This window comes from Chaetodon trifascialis, chromosome 18, assembly GCF_039877785.1.
Source record: "Chaetodon trifascialis isolate fChaTrf1 chromosome 18, fChaTrf1.hap1, whole genome shotgun sequence".
NCBI lineage: Eukaryota > Metazoa > Chordata > Actinopteri > Chaetodontiformes > Chaetodontidae > Chaetodon > Chaetodon trifascialis.
Genome location: NC_092073.1, coordinates 18,874,017 through 18,893,785, shown reverse-complemented (window position 1 = coordinate 18,893,785; position 19,769 = coordinate 18,874,017). Strand labels below are relative to the sequence as shown.

The following is a 19,769-nucleotide window of genomic DNA, read 5'->3' as shown; positions in this document are numbered from 1 at the left end:
GCATGTTAGCATGCTGATGCTAGTATTTAGCATACATATCTGTATGCAGTGCAGCATCATAGAGCAGCTAGCTCTGAAATGCTGTTTGCTTCCTGTTGATCTGCTATTTTCAAGCTTTTTTAAGGGGAATACTGGATTTATTGACATTTCACTCCCATGAATCCTAAGATGACATCCAGGGGTGTAACAGGCCTACTGACGGGGGGGGGGGGTTAAAATACTGCACCAGTTAAATACCAGCTGATATCACTATAAAATATTTATAGAGCAACTCATGATTTTACTCCTCACACCATATACTGAACATACGCTCTATTGCAGCGACTCCGCAGCGCCTATATGATGTTTTCTCACATGATATCTGTGTAATACTGCAGTGACTTGACAGTATGTGCTTCCTGTCCAGAGCCTCTGCAGATAATGGGGGAGGAGGTTTTCCTGCCAGTCACAGGTGGCACTGCAGTCTGTGGCCGCCAAAGCTGTGTTTTTGTGTGTGTGTTTCTCTGTGTTTGACAGACACACACACACAAATATATTTAGTTTCTTACGTCGCTCTGTGTTTCTTGATGATACTGGTTTCATCTAGATAATGAATTATTCAGTTAGCTAAAAAAAACAATTAAGTACAAATTTTGTCCGGTCTCTCTCGCTTTCATACTGTCAAACCTGCCATCGACTCTGACAAAACTGGAAGAACACAAAACAAGATTTACAAAACAAAAAATAATTTAGCCTTTGTAGACTGTTGCACAAAAAAATCCCACCGGCAGTGATTCAAAACGACACAGATCTACTTCTGCAACGTGCATAACTCACTCATTTACAGCTAAATTCATGATAAAATGAAGCATTTTTGAAAAATCATTTAGCTCAGTGTTAAAGTAGATTACCAAGTCCACTAAAAAAGAAAGGCAGAACAAAGGTTGGGGGGGGCTTAAAGGACAGACAGAGGCAGCTGCATAGCTCACTGCATGATATTAAATCTCAGGTACAGAAAACAGCAGTCAGTGTTTTCATCAGTAAAAGACGATAAGAATAAATGTATGGGGGGAAAAAAGGGTGATCTACATCTGGAAAAGTGTCCCGTCTAAAGAAATATACTTTAAAATCATCAATCTTCCTTTGTTAGAACATAGTAAAGGAAATCCACTTTGTGCTGCAGCACTCTCCACATCTAACTAACCATGAAAGGGAACTAAAGATATTATGAAAAGAATGATTATATATCTACTGTTCCCTTCTTTTGTAGGATTTTATTACAAGAAGCCTCTAAGCTAACATAATTATCTAGTTATGGTGCAATTGCCTAAAATGGTTTTACTACTTTTTTCAACACAATTGTGTCCATTTTCGCTGCATGAGGAAGGGGAGCGTTTTTACTCATATATATCCTGGTAAAAGGTTCAATGTGGGGAAAATGAAACAGCTGAAGTTGTGAACATAAATGCTGCGTTCAGGTTAACACTTGAAATCAAACACTGTCGGGCGTTTCGGCAGACGTGGACATAATGAACTACATTATATGGGTATTGAAGTTGGTTAATGCCCCGAGGAGCAGAGAGGCTTTCACTTCAGTCTGAGGCAGAATGGATTATTTGGATTGTCTGAGCTCAAAGGGTCTGAAAGAGGAATGATCTCCACTGTTTTTTAAACGACTTGAAAGGCTCCATAACAATACGTTGATAGAGCAGGACACAATTGTTCATGTAGATGGATTTTTTTGAGAATACTGTGCATGTATGTATCGACTGTGTATCTGATTTTGTCCTTTGGGAGCAAAAAATGTATTAATTGTGCACACCTGGTCTAAATGGCTATGCTGCATGCACAAAATATTCTGTTTTTATACTTACAGTATTATTCATCATAGTAGTATTAATCTACTACTAAGCTATGAAAATGAATATTCCTCTAATATTCCCATTGACATGCAGCTGCATGCACATATCCCAAAAACCTGTTGATACCCAATCGCTCATATAGCCATATTTAGATGATCTACAGCACATGATCATAAATTGAATGGTGCATGTGCTTTCAGAGCATGTCCAGCTTCATTTTTATTAGTTAAATGGTGCATAATCTGGGTGGAAAATAAAGTACCAGGTGCAAAGGGGTTGTATTTAGTCTCTTCATCAATCGTAGGTGTGTTGAATTAAACCAATCAGAGTGTCATCTCCCATTACCTTTAAAAAGCCAGGTGTGCCTGAACCTGGAGCACTGCCTTCTAAATTGAGCGGTTTTCTGCAGAGGAAACAGATGGGAGTAAAAAGACCATCTACAGGAGCAGCAGGAAACCACCAAAGCCCCCAGAGGTGAAGCAGACGTGGGAGGATCTTACTATCTGAATAAAGCTCCCTTTAAATAGCAGGAAAAGAGCGTACCATTACTTTTAGACCAGGTTTTTGTTGGTCAGTCGCAGTCAGCAATGCGCCAACAATGTGCCTAATCACACCCCCATGGGTGCACAGATGGGCGCAAGTACATTTGCTACTTACATAACGTGGCCTCGGTCGGAAACTAGCGACGGCACTTGCGTTGTGCTGCGCGGTGGGTGTACGATAATGTTTAAAAGTAGGTGTTTTTCTCTTTCCAAGCAGAAATGTGGGCTTTGACTCTGAAAGGGAAAAGGCTGTGTGTCACAAACTGCATTAAAAAAAACTTGAGATGCATATTGAGAATGTGCCAATTACAGATCCAGAGAACGCTCCTAAAACCCAAATAATAGCAGCACATCCCGAGGCCTAATTCAGAAGATCCAAACAGAATGTGCTCTCCACATGAGCGGCATCAAATTCAGAATACTGTGATACTTGGTATGATACTGGAAAGTTAGTGCGTATGTTAACATAGTCAATCAGTTATTGGGTGAAGAAGATGCTGCGAGGCGGGAAAACACGCCGCCATGAAGTGCTCATTGGCACACAGTGACCGTTTCATCACCCGCTCGCGACAGTAAGCTGCAGCAGGCCTTTTCAGCGCTTGCATTTTTTTTGTTTATCTGTCGTGTCTCTAGAGGAAGCTAAGAAATGCTTAAGAGTCCAACCTTTAACATGAATGTAAACAGTGTGTGACTGCAGCTTCAGCTGTGGGACTCATTATGCTACTCACTGCCACAGTCAGACATTGGGAGAAACTGCACACAGCATCTCTTTGCACACCACAGTTTCAATGCCTCACTCTGCTACTTTATAGTCTGAAATTTTTAGACATATTTGCTCATTTGCAGTAACCATGGACTAAGTGGTGCTGTAGAAATGTATCTCTTCCTATCACATGCTATTTCAGCAGCATACTCGCCTCGGGGTTCTGCTGAAAGCCTGGCTTACCTCACACTTGGTAATGCCTTGATACATGGTTGATACAGAAGCTATCGCTGCATATGCAGTGATGTTCACATTGGAGTCCATAAATGTCACATCAAACTAAAGGGTAAAAACGAGTTTATGTCCTGTAAGCGTTTTAAAAAGTGAGTCAGTCTGTAATATATTCTGCCTTTATGAATTTCAAATCAATGTGGGTTTATATATGTCATTTGTTATTGGCAGTTGCCAAGAGGGCTTGTAATTTCCCCTGGCATGACTTCAGACAGAATCCTGATGGCAGCCCTGATGGGTCTTAGTGGAAGTTGAGTGAGGAGAATGGACTAAATTTGCATGTTGACAAAGAATAGGAGGGAAGGAAGTAAGATAATGGAGGTTACAGTATGCAGCTGTGTCCCAAATCAGGGGCTGGATCTTCCAAAGTCCACATTTCGGCGGGGATGTCACAAAAGGCTGACGAAGCCTGTCTGGAGCCTAGAAATGCAGCCGAATCAGGGCCCAATATAAGCCCAGAGTATGCTAGAAGCAAACTAATTTAAAGGTGTTATCTGACTACATCTAAAGGCAAAAGCGCTTGTAGCTACGAGGCATGAGTTTCTCACAGAGCGTAACGACACAAAATTGTTCAAAATGGTGCACATTTATGGATGTTCCCTCCTCGAAGGCATTCATGGTGATGCGCTTATTTGTCCATATGAACACTGGCGTTTTAAAAAGAGAGCTGGAGAGCTAGAACAGTTCAAACTTACTCTCAACTCCACAAACTCAGCCAATCCCCTCCAAACTGTGGACTGTGTGAATAGAGCACGGAGCCTCCAGGTCTAAAAAGTGAAGCGAAGTGCCTTAAACCTGCATTCTTTCTAAAGGCCAGCAGGGGGCGACTTCACTGGTTGCAAAAAGAAGTTGGATTGTATGTAAACTTAGATGAGTTTTAGATTGCCTGCATGTAAAACAAACAGCAGAGAGTCTGGTTTTATTCCAGAGGCCACTGACCTGTGAACAGTACACGAAGTAGTTTATAATGTATAGATGGACAAAAGCACTCGCGCTGACATTGACACTGTTTGACACAATGTTGGCCAGCTGCAGACCGGCCACTGCCATGAATCCTGTGGCTATTCCAACTCTTTCTGACAGTGTTATAATAGCATTTTTAGAATTTTCATGTATCAAAATGAATTGTTTGTACATTTGCCACATTTGTCACATCACAACTCCTACCTGTTACAAAGCTGATTCCAGTTGCCCAGCTGTGACACTTTGCGGACCATCTAAAGAAGCTTCCTGGTGTTTAACTTGGAAAAGTCTGACTGTACGAGTTGATGAGAAGAGCCCAGACGCACTGTCAGGGTAAACTGTCTGGTTTGCGGAGGCGACGCAGGTTCAATCTCGGCTTCAGATCAACCTCTGAATTGGAAAAACAGCTCGTAAAACCTTCTTTGGTGTTGCTAGTGAGTGATTACTTTTGCTAATTCGTTTTGGTCCTGTTGCTCATCTCTTGACAGTTTCATCTTTTATTTACGCCACTTGCCCTGTGTCGAGAGCAACATCGAGGGAGATGAACAATGCTCTCAGTCTCCAGACACAAATATCTGCTATTGTTTAATATCAACTGACATTCTGCAGATTGCCTAAGGTTATTACTCCCACCTGGACTGTGCTTATATGAATAATGTAATTTACTACGTCCATATCTGTGATTGCACATACAGTAAATGTTTGGCAGTGTGTGCCTGTGTAGAATAACAATCAAAAAACTGCGCTATGCAGCAACTGATGAAGTTGTTCACACCAAATGAAGCCACTTACTCCAACCGCGCACACATCTACGCCCACGCACGCATGCACGCACACACCCTCTCCTGCTATAGAGGATATTTTCAATTAATCAGGCTCTCTCATCAATAATGCATCACCCCTGCAGCCAGTCACTCTTCTCCAGCCATTTAATGAGGCAGCTCAGCCAGAGGGACACCATCCACACATTACTCCTATTATAGTCAATGCTCGGGAGCAAAGCCACTGTGACCACAGCCGGTTATTAAAGTCATGCCATCATTTGTGCCTTCGAGTCAAATCAAAACCTGTCAAAGACTGTTTGCAAAAGGACACAAATGACAATAAGTAAACACCCTGGGAGGCAGCACACACCCTTGTCACCTCTCAGTCACTGAAAAACCTCAGGTTGCTAATCTGTACTGCAGGAATTCAAGAGACCAGAGGAGGTTTGTCCAGAGTGATGAATTATTAAAGCCAACTTTGCTGTGACAGAAGAGAATGTCCCGGTTTGATAACATTTTTTAAAGTTAAATTGCAGCCCTGATTTAAGACATATACAGCCAAGAGTAAGGAGAGCAGCTGGTGCAAACAAGCTCCAAATCAATGTCCCAGCTCACACATATGGTTCGTTCTCTGAGACGTTCTGGACTGTACAGTAAATTACATGTGGTGTTGAACATGAGCCCTAGCACTTAGCGCATCATGCTTGGTTTTGGCACTCATGGCAGAAAGTGATTAAGTGAGGGGGGAATTGGCATGGCTGTCCAGTGAACTTCAAACAAAAATTCAGCCATTGAAGGGACATCCATTAGGTTCCAGCTATTTTTAATTTCCCTGAAACATTTGGTGATAAGCGAACATTGCTTTGGTATTTTCCCCTTAATTTCCTTCCTTGCCATTACGCAAGAGTGTTGTGTGCATTTTAAAGTCACAGAGTGTTTTATCTTGGAAAAGCACCAACATCTGCACCGTTTTTGGCTTGGAGGCAATCACTGTCCTTTGCAGCATATTGCCTTCCCCTAAGCAATTCACCACTTGTGCTCACTACCCAGTTCTTCCATTAGGAACTGCTGTGACTGCTTGTATAAATTTGAACATAGCATCTCCTGTGTACAGGAGGATTTCTCTAAATAAATCCACTGATACCAAGAGTGTAGAACAGGAAAGTCTTTTGTAAACCAGTGTAATATGAATTAGGATGATATGAGGACATGGTTGTGGATTTTTACTTTAAGGTAACCTCTGGAGATTTGTATCGTAAAAGTGTGTTCAGAATAAAGTTAATTTCTTTTACAGGTTTTATGCAACATCTGGACCTTTTGTAATACAAGCAAACAAACCTTTATTAACTGTACAATAGCTACAGTATAAGCTAGCTAGCAACCTTCAAAAGCTGGCAATGGAGAAAAGCTAGCAACGGACGAAAGCTAGCCAATAACGGACAAAAGCTAGCAACGGACAGAGCTACCTAGCAACGTATGAAAGTTAGCTACACAGAGACATTTTTTGTGATAAAGATGAACTTTCTCTGTCATTTCCTTTGGGTCTCGTTTTTTTTCCTCAAGACTCTGTATGTTTGCAGAGCAGATTCATAAAATCCTGCGAATCTGCATTGTTTACGTCCACGTCTGCTGGCTCGCGGTCTTTGTTGACGCGTTGCTAACTTTCTTAGAGCGTTATCTCCACCAGATGTTGATTGGTTCATTAGTGCGAAACCTTTGGTGTGTATCTCATCGCTGCATTTGTCCTGCGCACATGCAGGATAGAAACAAAACAACAATCCAGTCGTAAAACACAATGCTCTAAAGTGCCCTGCGGTGGTCAAATGTAATGGGAGGATGTTGTAATTCCCTGCAACTATGTTCCCTGTTTGACAGGAAGTGTTGGCCAACACTGGATTACAAAAGGAAGCAACCTCCCACAGGCCTCAAAATCTTACTGTGTGATGATTAATTATCATTCTGTTTGGTAATATGCACTCCTAAAGCACACAAATGCCATCATATTACATGATGTTGAGGCCCAGTTCTGAAGAGGAGCCCGGGTCAGTCTGATGCTGATTCTGCGTACATACCTTCTTAATTTTTGTCTATTAAATCTTATTTTAACTCCTTAGTCTGTATTTTACTATGAATCAGTGTGCAAAGGAGTCAAGCTTCCCTTTAAACTGCTCTCCATTAAACTGGCCTTGCTCAATTCTCATCATTTCTTAGCATCTCCTCACTGTCAGATTTTTTTCTTCCTTTTTTTTGCCAGGCAGGCCAAGAATGGTGATCTCTAAGGAACACAACCATATGAGCAGAGAATCTGACCATCTGGCTTCCTCCACAGCTAAAAATCACGGGGGATAAGAGAAGAGTGACGAATGTCCCTCCTCTCCCGCCGCCTGTCAGTGTCAAGATGACTCTTTTAAAAATAAAACACTGTTGTCGGAAGCTGCACAGAGCCAGCACTGTGATCGCAAGGAAATGTAAGGCCCTCTTAGATGGGAAGATCCTTTTTTTTCCTCTTTTTTTTTTGGGGGGGGGGGGGGGGGGGGGCATGAAAAGTCACTGCAAGGGAAGTTTGCATTCTTGGACTGAGTCCAGAGGTGCAGATAGCCACACTGGGTGGGACAGTTATGGGCAGAGGATGATATAATATCTGCAGAGAGCAAAGATTGGATTATCTCTGAAGCTCAGGAATCCCTCACCCAGCCAGGATCTCAGTCAATTCTTTATTGTGGGAGGAAGCTTTCCATTTCTGCTCCATTGAAAAGCCCATGAGATGAGAGTATGTACAACCCTGATTCCAAAAAACGATGGGATGCTCTGTGAAACATAAATAAAACAGAATGTGTAATTTGCTAATCTTTTTGGACTCAATTAAAAACAGTACAAAGACAATATATTTAATGTTTTACGTCACCAGCTCCATTGATTTTTGTAAATATCTGCTTATTCTGAATTTGATGCAGCATCATGAAGCATCCAAGAAGTTTGGACAGGAGTAGCTAAAGACTGGAAAAGATGAGGAACGCTCCAAAAACACCTGTTTGGATCATTCCACAGGTAAACAGGTTCATTAGTAACAGGTGAGAGTATCATGATTGGGTATGAAAGGGGCATCCTGGAAAGGCTGAGTCGCTCACGAGTGAGGATGGAGCGAGCTTCACCACTTTGTGAACACATGATTGGATGAAGGACGTTACTACATGAGCTCAGGGACACTTTTCAAGCCGTTTGCTAATGATTGCTTTCTGTTTTTATTATGAAATATTTTACGCAGCAGCCCAACCTTGGTGGACTTCTTTTAGAACAGTGAGATGAAATCCTGCTGAAGACTTAAAATCAATCTGTTGCTCTCCTGTAAGGCACATTGTGACCAATGTCACAGCAACCGTCGCTCCTCCTCAAGACACAAATTCCACTAATTAGAGATCAATGACTCGACGCATGCTTGATGTAATTAGGCCAGATAGGATGCCCCCACAAAAACTGCCATATATACATCTCCTATCAGTCCTGTTGTGTATAACATAGAACATGAAAACGATCCCCTCGGCAGACATGCCCTGCCTAGACATGGTTCAGGAGAGCGGTGACTGCGGCAGCACTTTGACAGGCGGGTTATGGTTTCTGGGTCTCAGTAATGAAGGACTACTGAGCGTGTCATCCAGGAAAAGGGCCTCTCCCCCGTCTGTCTGTCGGCCAGCCAGCTGGATTCAATCCTACCCCTCAGAATAACACCAGGCCTCAGACGCTGTAGCATGGCCACCCTTTGCTTTAATAGGCAGAAACAGCTCATTAAATCACAACAGTGGCTAACCCTTTCCATAACAGAATTGGTAAACTCACATTAGTCAGACAACAGCTAAATCATTCAGTCGATTTTGTGTTTTTTTTCTTTTTATCTCTTTTTTCAGCTTACACATCATTCTGCTCATTTCTGCAAAGCTAGCAAACCACAACGGCTGAAAGACGAGAAACAGAGGCGGCCTGCACGAAGTACTGTTACAGAGGCTCGGTTTCCAAGAGGCAGAGGGCTCCATCTGCCCGGCAAACTGCCTGTGATACACAGAACAACACCGGGGATTAACCAAAATGTCAAGAGGGACAGGTTAAGCCGACAGGATGTTGGTTTATACTAAAGGGTCTCACTTTCAAAGTCAAAAAGTCGGAAACTTCTCAAAGCAAAGTCCTCGGTCGTAACGTCGCATCATGTTGCCAAGCAGGAAAAATTCAATTTTCACAGACTTTCATTTGACTTTCAGACAGAATGGTCAGGGAAACACTAAGCTACTGGGAATAAAGTAAACCGCACCAAAATGATGTTTGCAAATAAAGAAACGGAAGAAAGTGGACCTTGAAATCTCAACATGTTGCACGCAGATCCTCAGAGAGCACAATGCTTCTATTAATCATCTAACTTGGCATTTAATGTGGATTTATCTCGTCTTGACAAATTCCACTGGCGATTATATATTCTGTCAAACTGTGAGAAAAACAAAAAAGAAAGGACTATATAAAGCCTCGAGGAGTGTTTTCAACTGACAGCCGGCCTCAGCATGGAGAGTTGCCTCAAGTGAAATTCAAAATACCTCATCTGGTCTGATTTCCCGGCGCCATAAGACCAGACTGGGCTTCATTAGCAGTTGCTGCTGCGCTTTATTGGCACGGAAGATCCCATTTTCACTACAGAAATGACTTGCCACCAGCTGCAAATTGACAATGCGCCATATTTCCTTGCAAGTCAACTCTTATTAATAGCAGTTCCTGGGATGTGCGCCTCTCCATAACCAAACACAGCAGTGTCATCAGCAGGTAATTTCGAACAGTGGGATCCGAGGACCTCACAGGCGTTGTTTACCAAAGTGAAAATGGCTGAATATAGGAGAGTGGCATCGGCAGCTGCTTACACCTTGTCAGTGAAGTCTGAAAACACTCCGAGCCTCTCCTCTGTCATCTGAAGGACACTCGTCAAGTCATGCACATCGGATTTATATTCAACTTTGAAAACTCTTAACAATGACGGCGTTGCTCTCCATCAGTGGGCTAATTCTCCAGCACAATAGCCTTATACAGTATCGATGATTACTCCTCTCCAGAATATCAGGCCGCTCTCTGACTGATGGCGACTGCAGCAAAGGTTAATTAATGAGCAGAGGCAGGAGCGATGGCTGCCGGCGAGGGAGAAGCTCTCCTGGGACTTGGACTCACCAGTGGCGAAAGATAAAGGTGGAACAGGCAAGGGTATGACTACTCAGCTGAAATTGAGTCCCCTTTTCCATCCGGATAACCTCCATGTACTTAATAGCCTGAGAAAGCCACTTGATCACTTACCCAAGCTGCTGCGTGGAATTAGATTATAATACAGCTTTTCATCATTTTCTCTGTAAAACCTTATTTCATGCAATGATTATGTATTGGTTATCAAACATCAAAGATAATCTACGAGGCAACCTTAGAGCTTAAATTAGTTCTGCAAAGCTGCTTCTTGTGATCACACATCAAAAGGTTTTCATAAAGCGTATTTGTCTGACTGCAGCGGGCGTCTGCTGCAGTGTTATTTTCAGATGGGAAACCCACTCGTACATATAGCTTTATTTTTATCCTGTTTCTAAGATTATGGCTGAATTCTGACATTATGCCACTGGTAGAGATCATCTGTGCACACTGAGCTAGCCTGATTAGCTTCATGGGCAAGAAGCAACACGGTGAATGTTTTGTGCCATCCAATAATAAAATGAGTTCTATTTAAAAATCTGTAATGCTTTCTGATAAACATTTCTAAATAATAATTCAATTAACTCATTTCTTAACGCTCCAGAGATCAGTTATGAGGCATTCATAGTGCACCTTTTGGGTTGCCAGGTTGTGAAAAACCTGTGTGGTGAATCATTTATAATAATAATCATCTTCATCATCATCATCATCATCATCATAAATAATAATGTGTTTCTCACTCTCTTTGGTTCCAGATGTTAATAAGCCCTTAATAAAGTAGTGCAGTCATAAGTGGAAGTGAAGTCTAATTACTTATTAATAACAGACAGGTTTTTTTCAGAACCTGGCAACTCAAGTACCGTTCTCAGTCATGGCTTATAATACATAAAGTGTTTGTGAATTAATTAACCGTTGCTAAACTCATTAGTTACAACCCATAGACCTTAAATGAAGGCTGACTTATAGGAGAGTGGTGTCGTAAAATATTAATTTTGGTACCATAAAGGGTTCAGCTGGTGAAGGAGGAAGTAATCAGAACTTTTAGTAATAAGTACAAATAAAACATGTACAAAATACTCTAGAACAAGTAAAAGTTTACTACTAATTTGCATACAGTGCTCCCCAGTCCAGGGTTTGCCCCCCCTCCAGAGGATCACAAGATAAATATGTGGAGTCTTTTTTAAAAATAACTTTAAAGTGAATCTTTTGTCAGCGTGGCGTATTCCAGAAACTCATCGTGTTATTTTTATTTAACGTCTCAATCTGAACAATAACTGTCAAAGAAACACAGCCGAGTAAAAACTACAATATCTCCCTCTGAAATGTGGCGCAGTAGAAGTATAAGCAGGAAATGGAAATACTCCAGTACAGTTTTAAGGTACTTGTACTTTACTTAACTACAGTACTCCAGTAAATGCATTTGCTGAATAAAGATAAATATCACTCACATAGATTTTAACAACCTGGCAACCCAAATGTGATCAATAAAGGCTTAAAACTGAAGCACCACTACATTATTAATCAGTCATTAACAACCTAATCAGTTACGACCAATAAAAGCTATATGACGGTAACTTATTTTATGAGACCGTGGTACCATAAAATCTAATAATAACGGTAAAAGTAAGATGCATGACTGCATAGACCTGAAGCTCTCAGCTGCATTTACACACTTTTCTATAAAATCAGAATAATTTGAGTCAAGCTGAGTATTGATATTGAGATTATTTATGCATCAATATTTCCAATGACTCCGGCACCCACAGTGAATCAAAATAGGCTACTTAACAGCCAGCGAGTGCAAATCCGGACTTGCAGAAAACTGCCCTCGGAAGCTTTCGCCTGAGGTTTTTCAGTGAATAATGTGCCTCTGCGTGGAAGGATTACACATGGAGGACCCTGCCAAGCATTAAGAGTGTTACAGGAGGGATCAAGAACAAATGACTAATGAAATGACTGACTCATTGAGACCGTTCTGAGACATGTGCTCTTTCGAAAGCCTGAGGTCCCGTCAGTCAGTGCATGACTTAAGAATTTCCTGACATGTTTTTAATTGTTGGCTCCTCCTTGTCATGCACGTCACCCATATAAGCAATTAGGCTTCTGTCATCCATGTCTAATAAAATGGAGATTTCGCTGCTGCATAATTGTGGCAGCGCAGAGACATCTGCATAAGTAGACACTGCTGGTGGGGTAGCAGTAACCGTGGAGAGAGTAGAAATTAAGATTTATGTTCTTGTGATCTTTTCTAGTCATAACAGTAGTACAACATGAGTATAATAATAAATGCAGCTACTGATGTTATATAATCACATGGCACCTTCTGTTATTGAAGTGCAAGAAAATACACTGCGTTGGGACAAAGAGTGGTTGCTGATATATTTATGAATTTATTATTTTCTTTACATTATCTCCACCTCCTGCTCCAGAGCCCACAGAAAACCGTTATAAAGAAGTGATTGTAATTCAAGGCCACAGAAGCAAGGAACCATATCCCCACGAGCAAATACAAAACAGAGTTGGTAACAGGATTGCAACACCAAAGTGAAAGCATGTCTGCCAAGTCTACACATTCAAAGACCACAAACATCAAACGGGTTTTCCAGGCAGTCAAGGGTTTCAGTGTTCATAGAGAAGAAAACAAACAGGACTGTTTCTAGCCGAGGAAAGATGGATATTTCCAAATGAGCACAGTATGTGTTTTTGTGTACAGATGCAATAGAAAGCCTATAATTGAGTGAACCATCTGCATGTTACATGTGATCCATTTACAGTACAGAAATGTTTAAGCAAGACAGCATCAAGGGTTACTGAGGAGCATACATTTTTGCCCAGGCCAAGGAGCGTAACATCACAGAGTAGAAACGGTCTCTGACTTTTTTCTTTTTCCTTTAGCTATACTTAATATTCATCCCCTGTTCAGTCCACGGCTCGCTGAACTCTTTCAAGACAAAGGCCCAAAAAGATCATTGGATATCTGATTGACCACGACAGCAAATGGAAACTTGTGCCGTTTGGCTTCATAGTGAAGATAGCACAGCCATAAAACACAGGGTGAGACTCAGTTATGGCATTTTGCAGATTAATATGAGTAGCTGAGGGGGATGCTTTGGAAATTGCTTTGACTAGAAATGTGTCAAGGCTGACAGGTTTTTTTTTTTCAGTTTGATCCCTATTAAGCACTTCCCTCTGATCTAATTCAATAAATGCCAAAGGGAGTTATAATAATCATATTCATTCCCGATCCTTTGGGATATGTGTCTTTGGAACCCATAAATACTCCTAACTTTCTTTCTTCTAGACCTAACATCTTCTGAGGTTTATATATCTTCAGAGGTTTTATATTTCCAAGCTTATCGACTACATACAGTAAAGTTCAGCTTTGGAAAATGCACTGAATCCCACATACAATCAAAGGAGTCCCCGTGAAAGTGCTAAGCCACCAAACCGTCATGACATCTTTGAGCTTCAAATAAAGTCTCTGTGCTGCTGTAACGAAAATACAATCCATATCATTCATATGTCTATATCAGAGCAATAAAGCACTGCTATCGTCTTATTCTCTACTTTGCAAAGAATCTATACATTGCAGCATTATTCTTTTAGTTTTAAAGGGAATCGGCACACATAGCTCAGATATTAAATTCACGACAGCCAAATTAGTCCTTAAAAATTCTCTCCCAAAGCTACAAATTAGACGACTGTCAATAACTAGTCTTACTTCTTAATGAGCTTCGTAACACTTCTGTTCCACACCGACAAACGTCCCTTGATCCCCTCCCAACAATATAATGCCAGTAATAACAGATATTGATTTTGCACAAACATCTCTCTGACATCACAGATTAGGGATGAGAAAAGATCTAATTTTCTCATCTCGTACTAAGACATACAGTAAATAATCTTCTCTGAGAAACTGTTGTAGGGTGCTGCAAGAACATAAAATGTATGCCGAGAGTCAGTGGTGTTCCTCTGCATGTAAGACAGCAGAGGTCTAAAGTCTCATTCAATAAAAGAGTGCTACAAGTAAGTGTGAAGGGCTGCTGGGGGGGAATAATAACAACATAAGCTCCCTTCTGCCTATTTTAATGTAAAATATTCCTCCCTCACAAGCATCTGTTGCTGTAGTCTGTACAAAACCTTACGTACACCCAAACAAACACGACTAACAGAAGAAGAAAAAAAAAAAAAAACAGGCAGGAATACGACCCAGTTTCTCCTAAATTTGTAACATCTTCTTAAATTTAAGGTCAGTGCAAAATAAAATTAAAAAAAAAAAATTCATGAGACAGTAAACAAGACAGCTCGATATCAGCTGACCAGCAGCAGTGCGTTAACTGGCAACCCTGGCGTAACCCAACCTCTTCATCACACTCCCACACACGTCCTCTATTAGTCTGATGTCCTTTCGAGGCATATTTTGTCTCCACATGTTAATGTTGGCTGGTGAAATGTCTCCTTCATACATAAGATTGTACAGGTTCGTGGAGGTGGTGAAAATAAGTTGGTTGAGGGCTGCGGGTGAGACGGGCACCCCCAGAAATGTGTGGATGCTCTCCGCCGTCTCCTGTGGGTAGTTGACCACGTCCTCGAACCTCACTTGGAGGTAGGACTCCTCGGGGAGGCCCTCGCCGACCCTCAGCACTGCTTCGGTGTGAGCCAGCCACAGATGAGCCAGTATCAGGATGGGGTTTGTCTCTGAGCGGGACAGCAGCCTCTGAATGGTCTTAAACTCTGGCGCCACAGTTGGGCACCCATCCCTGACGGCATCCTCCTTGAATATCAAGGAAAGGTGCTGTGGGATGTTTTTGAGGGAGTATAGGCTGGGCTTGCTGTTATAAACCATGAGATAAATCCAGGCTCGGGGGTCTCTCACCAAGCAGATTGTCCTGAGGGACGGTCCCACAACCTCCTGAATGAAAGGCAGTTTGAGCGCCCAGCTTCCACTCCTCAAGTTGAGGACCACCCGGGCGTTAGGGTACTCCGCAACATGGCGCCTCATCTCCCTAACATACTCTGCATCTCTGTCCAGACTCGCTCTCAGTTTGCCCTTCAGCTCAGACGCCGGCTCTCTCCGCCTGGATCTTTTCTTTCTGTCCCTAGAGGGGCCGAGTCTCTGGGGCTGTTTGACCCTGCTGCCTTCCACCAGCTGAATATTTTGCAAGTGCAGCTTAGTGTTGTGGACCAGCGAATGCAGCCAGCCCTGAATAATCTTAAACCGTCCATGCGCGGCGTCTGACCTTGACCACTCGCAGGCGTCAACCAGAGAGTCAAACTCAAACTCGGTCTCAGGAATGTCCACGTGCTCGGTGGGAACTCTTATGTAAACAAAGTCTGAGCTGTTGTAGAAAAGGTGCTTGAGTATTTCCGATCCCGATCCGGGGAGGGTTGTTATGACGACGGTGGGCAGGGGGAGCCGGTGCTGCTCGTACAGTCTGATTTGTTTGTTTACTTCACTTTTGGCACCCGCACCTTTCCATTTTACCCCACAGAGAAGCTGATCGCAGCTGTTAGACACAAACAGCAGCTCTGCTATCCACAGAAGAAGCACAGAGAGGAGGGCGTAACGCATCAGCCTGCTGAAGCAGACATAAAACTTTCTCTGCATGGTCAAAAATCCGATGGCCACGCAGAGAACAACCCCTGCTATCACATTGACTGTGAACCCAAAGTCAAACAGCTGATTATCGCTGCTGATTTGTTTGGGGATGAGTTGCGTCCCAAGGCCATATCGTGTGATTTGATATCTATCCTCAACTTTACCGTGACCTCCAAAGCCTAGATAAGTCAGCCTAGCTCCTATGTCTTTATAGTTTGTAGCAATAGAGACTATTTTCTCTGTGTTATTTATGGTTAAAGAAAGTCTCACACCGTTTTTACTGTTATCCATAAATCTACAGTTGGACACTTTGACATACGGCCCATGTAACACGTAAGCTACCCTGCTGACTGTGCCTGCCATTGGAAAAGTGACATTGACGTACTGAGTCCACCTCTTTTTAAACTCTGCCGCCTGCTCTGCCTCCTGTATCCTGGTATCAGGGCTGTGACCCTGGCTGTCGAACCAGAACATTTTATAATGAGCGTCCCACACATCCATCATCGCGCCGTTGTACCTGTCCATGAATCTGAAAGGAACGTATTTAAAGTCAATGTCAAGATTGTGGAAAAAGGCGCTGAGGGACGTGACAGGTGAATCACCCCACTTCTCCACGTGGTCGAGCACCAGCAGAGTCTGCGAGTTGAGCAGAACCAAGGCTCTGAACACACTCTTCAGTCTCATAGCGGGGGAATAAGCCGACACCGCTTCCCCACTCACAAACATGGTGTCCCTGTGAGAGGAGGCGACAATCACCTCCCCTCTGGCATCGCCCACACCCTCATCAGTCCAGCGCAGCCACTTAGCACACTCCCCCAACTGACCCTCCCACGGACTATTACACTGGCTGGTGGGAGACGGACTGAACACCAAAACATTGTTAAGATAGCTGTACTTTGGACCATAAAGTGCTTCAGACACAAATACTTGTCCATTGGGAGCAAATGTGAAAGAGTTCTGATCAGGGTGCTCGTGACCCGGGTTAAAGCTGTTCCAGCCCTCCACCCAGGAGTAAGGCTTGTCGTGGACAATGTCATACACTGCACGGCCACCCAGCTTGCCAGACTTAAAGGAGACAAAAGTGTTACCCTGACCGTTGGGGAGCCCGGCTCCGTAGGTAACCACACCCCAGTTTGAGAAAATATGCATCTTAGCTTTGCCAAAGTCGTGGGGAGGCTGCGGTGTGAGGTGGTTGTTGTACCAGATGTATTCTGTGTGCAGTGTAGCCCAGCGCTGGGCAGACGACTGCCCCATGGGACCATCCTTGGGTCGGTGCTTCCTAATTTGCTGAGCCAGCCAGTTACCGGTCCCGTTCCTCATGACGAACGTGTCGAGGAAAACGAGCTGGCTCTCCGGCCCATAAAACCAGTTGTAGTTGGAGTCTGCGATGCCAACTGTTCTCTGAAAGCCCGGCAGCAGTGTGGCATAATAAAACCAGAAGTGTCCCCGCAGCCAGTTGTTCTGCAAGTTGTCAATGTTGAAATGGCGCTGAGCTAAGAAGACATACTGCGTGATGGACTTGGCTGTGTAGCTCCCATAGGCTACCCCCTCATCCAGAGACCCATCGACAACATGGTTCAGGAGAAACATAGTTTTCTCCATATAGTTCACTGCCACTTGTTTCCAGATCATGGACTCTGGGTCGTCATGCGATCCAACCACTATTGCACCAGTCAGGATGGCTAATATGTTCGTGGTTTGATGATTTTGGAGATACTGTTTCCCCCACCCCCTGTACTTTGAGAGCTCGTACAGCTCCTCTGTCTCAGAGCGAATCTTCTTGAGGTAAACATCCCTCCGCTGTTCATCAATGTAGGAGTAAATAAAGTCATAAGCAGTAGCAAAACCAGTGAGAGAATGCGCCATTGGGACCTCGTCGTTGGGGGCACTGGTCACCTTCCAGTCTGGGTACTCAGCCATGCGATCCATAAACTTGATAAGAAACTGCAGAGCAGCAGAGTCCTCTGGGCACAACAGACAGTAGAGAGCCAGGGGAGGCAGATTGTTTCCATAAATCTCATTCCACTTGCTTGTAAACTCTGCATGTTTCACAGGAGGCATGTAAAAGGGGACGTTAGACAACATGGTGAGCGCAGCCGCCCGGATGACTTTAAATATGTGACTGTGGGTGGTGGAGGACCTTTGCCTCAGGTGTAGAACATCCACTTGGTTAAAATACAGGTTGGGATGGGAATCAGCAGACTGGAGTTTCCACTGCTCAGTCACTCTGTTGTGTGTGAGCTTGACCTGCAGCAAATCATCCGTAAAAATGTCTCTGTCTGTGGCATTGAAGACCCCCGAGAAAGCTGTCCCCACTGCGAACAGTGGCAGTAAGAAAACAACATATCCAACCCAGTTAACTGCCATGCTGCCGGGTATTTGTGAATACATTTTACTGGATTTCAAAATTAGACAACTGCTTGTTTTCTTCCTTGGAAATATTCTTGTAATGTCCCATAACTTCAGGTGTTATTTCAGCATAAAAGTCCAGGTGAAATCTATTTTGTTAGAGTCCAAAAAATGTATTTCAGAAGACAAATGATGCGATTTCAAAGTCCCATGCATGATAGTCAAGAAGAGGGGGAAAAAACTTTAGTGCCAGTGCGAACACAATCCATATCCACTTGTGCCAATCTTGTAACAACAAGGCAACAAAACACATTAAATCTACAGAAATGTCTCATGGTAAAAAGGTCTTTCTTGTCTGTTTTGGATTTTAATCCAAGAGAGGGGGAAAAAATCCTCATGCCTGCATGTTTTCCTGCGTCCTCATAGTATTACCTGTGCTCGTGAACACTGGCATCTCCCCCCTTCTCGCGTGCGCCAGTAACTCATATTGATCTCCTCCCCAAAAACATTTCCTCTCGGACAAACATCAGTCAGCCCCAGTCCGTGTCCGGTCCAATCACAGCCACCCAAAGGCACCGTGTGCAGCCCGACCGAGCTGCAACATCCGCGGACGTGAACCTCAGCGAACCGCGCATCTCCGCAGATAACATTGCTCGGTGTCCCCCGCTGCAGAGACCCCAAACTGCCCGCTGCTCAAAACTGCAAATCCGGATCGGGAAACTGATCTGTTCGCATTGTTCGATCCGACACTCTCCCTTCTTTCTTTTTTGGGGCTCCACGCTTGATCTTCCGTGATTAGTCCGGTGAAGTCCGGAAAGAGGAAAGTTGTCGTCACTCCTCAAGTATTCAAACAATGAGACATTTTTCGGCTCGTCCGCAGGAACCCGCGCACCAGCCTCTCAGATGAGGAGCGCTCCAGATGTGAAACCGCTGCATCTGCGGGGATATTGTGTGTATCCGCTGCCGACTGACACACACGGCTCACATGGAAAGCTGGGGATGTGTGTGATCTCCGGAGCCGTCTCCGTTATGTCCTCTCGACTGTTCAGCACAGTCAGTTTGATTGTTTTCCTGCACTGGATGGAAAATTTCCACTGTACAAACTGTAGAGGGAGCCGTGACTTCAGAAGCACGGCCTCACCTCTCATGTGGAGAGTGGGAAGGCGGATTATTCATTTCAGGAAACCTCCCTCCCTCCCTCTCTCTCTGGATCACTAACAGGCTGGCTGAAAGACGTGAAGTTCCTCCTCAGTATTAAGACTGAGGCCAAAGAAGCAAAACTCAAACAGGTGGTGATGGAAAGATCCTGTTTGGATCTTTTATTGGATCTAAAAACAGTCACTCAATGAGTTGTTCTTTACGCTAGAGAAAGAACTGATATTAAAGGAACAGTTCAATAATTATTTGCTTTATTGTTAAGAGGAGGATGAGATGATTGACACCCATCTCATATTGTTCTGTTGGATATGAAGCTACAGCCTGCAGCCGGTTAGCTCAGCTTAGGGAGCGTGTCTG

At 43.4% G+C, this 19,769-nt stretch overlaps 1 protein-coding gene across 1 annotated transcript; it reads right to left on the bottom strand.

Moving 5' to 3' along the window:
• Positions 1-12,676: 12,676 nt before the first annotated feature.
• LOC139346612 (dermatan-sulfate epimerase-like protein) lies at positions 12,677-19,318 on the bottom strand. The gene has a single exon (XM_070985768.1). The coding sequence runs from the start codon at positions 18,294-18,296 to the stop codon at positions 14,640-14,642; it is 3,657 nt and encodes a 1,218-aa protein (XP_070841869.1). The 5' UTR covers positions 18,297-19,318; the 3' UTR covers positions 12,677-14,639.
• Between the last annotated feature and the right edge of the window lie 451 nt (positions 19,319-19,769).

Bases quoted from the DNA above. Each gene is read 5' to 3' on its own strand.
- LOC139346612 (XM_070985768.1), bottom strand. From the start codon at position 18,296: ATGTATTCACAAATACCCGGCAGCATGGCAGTTAACTGGGTTGGATAT.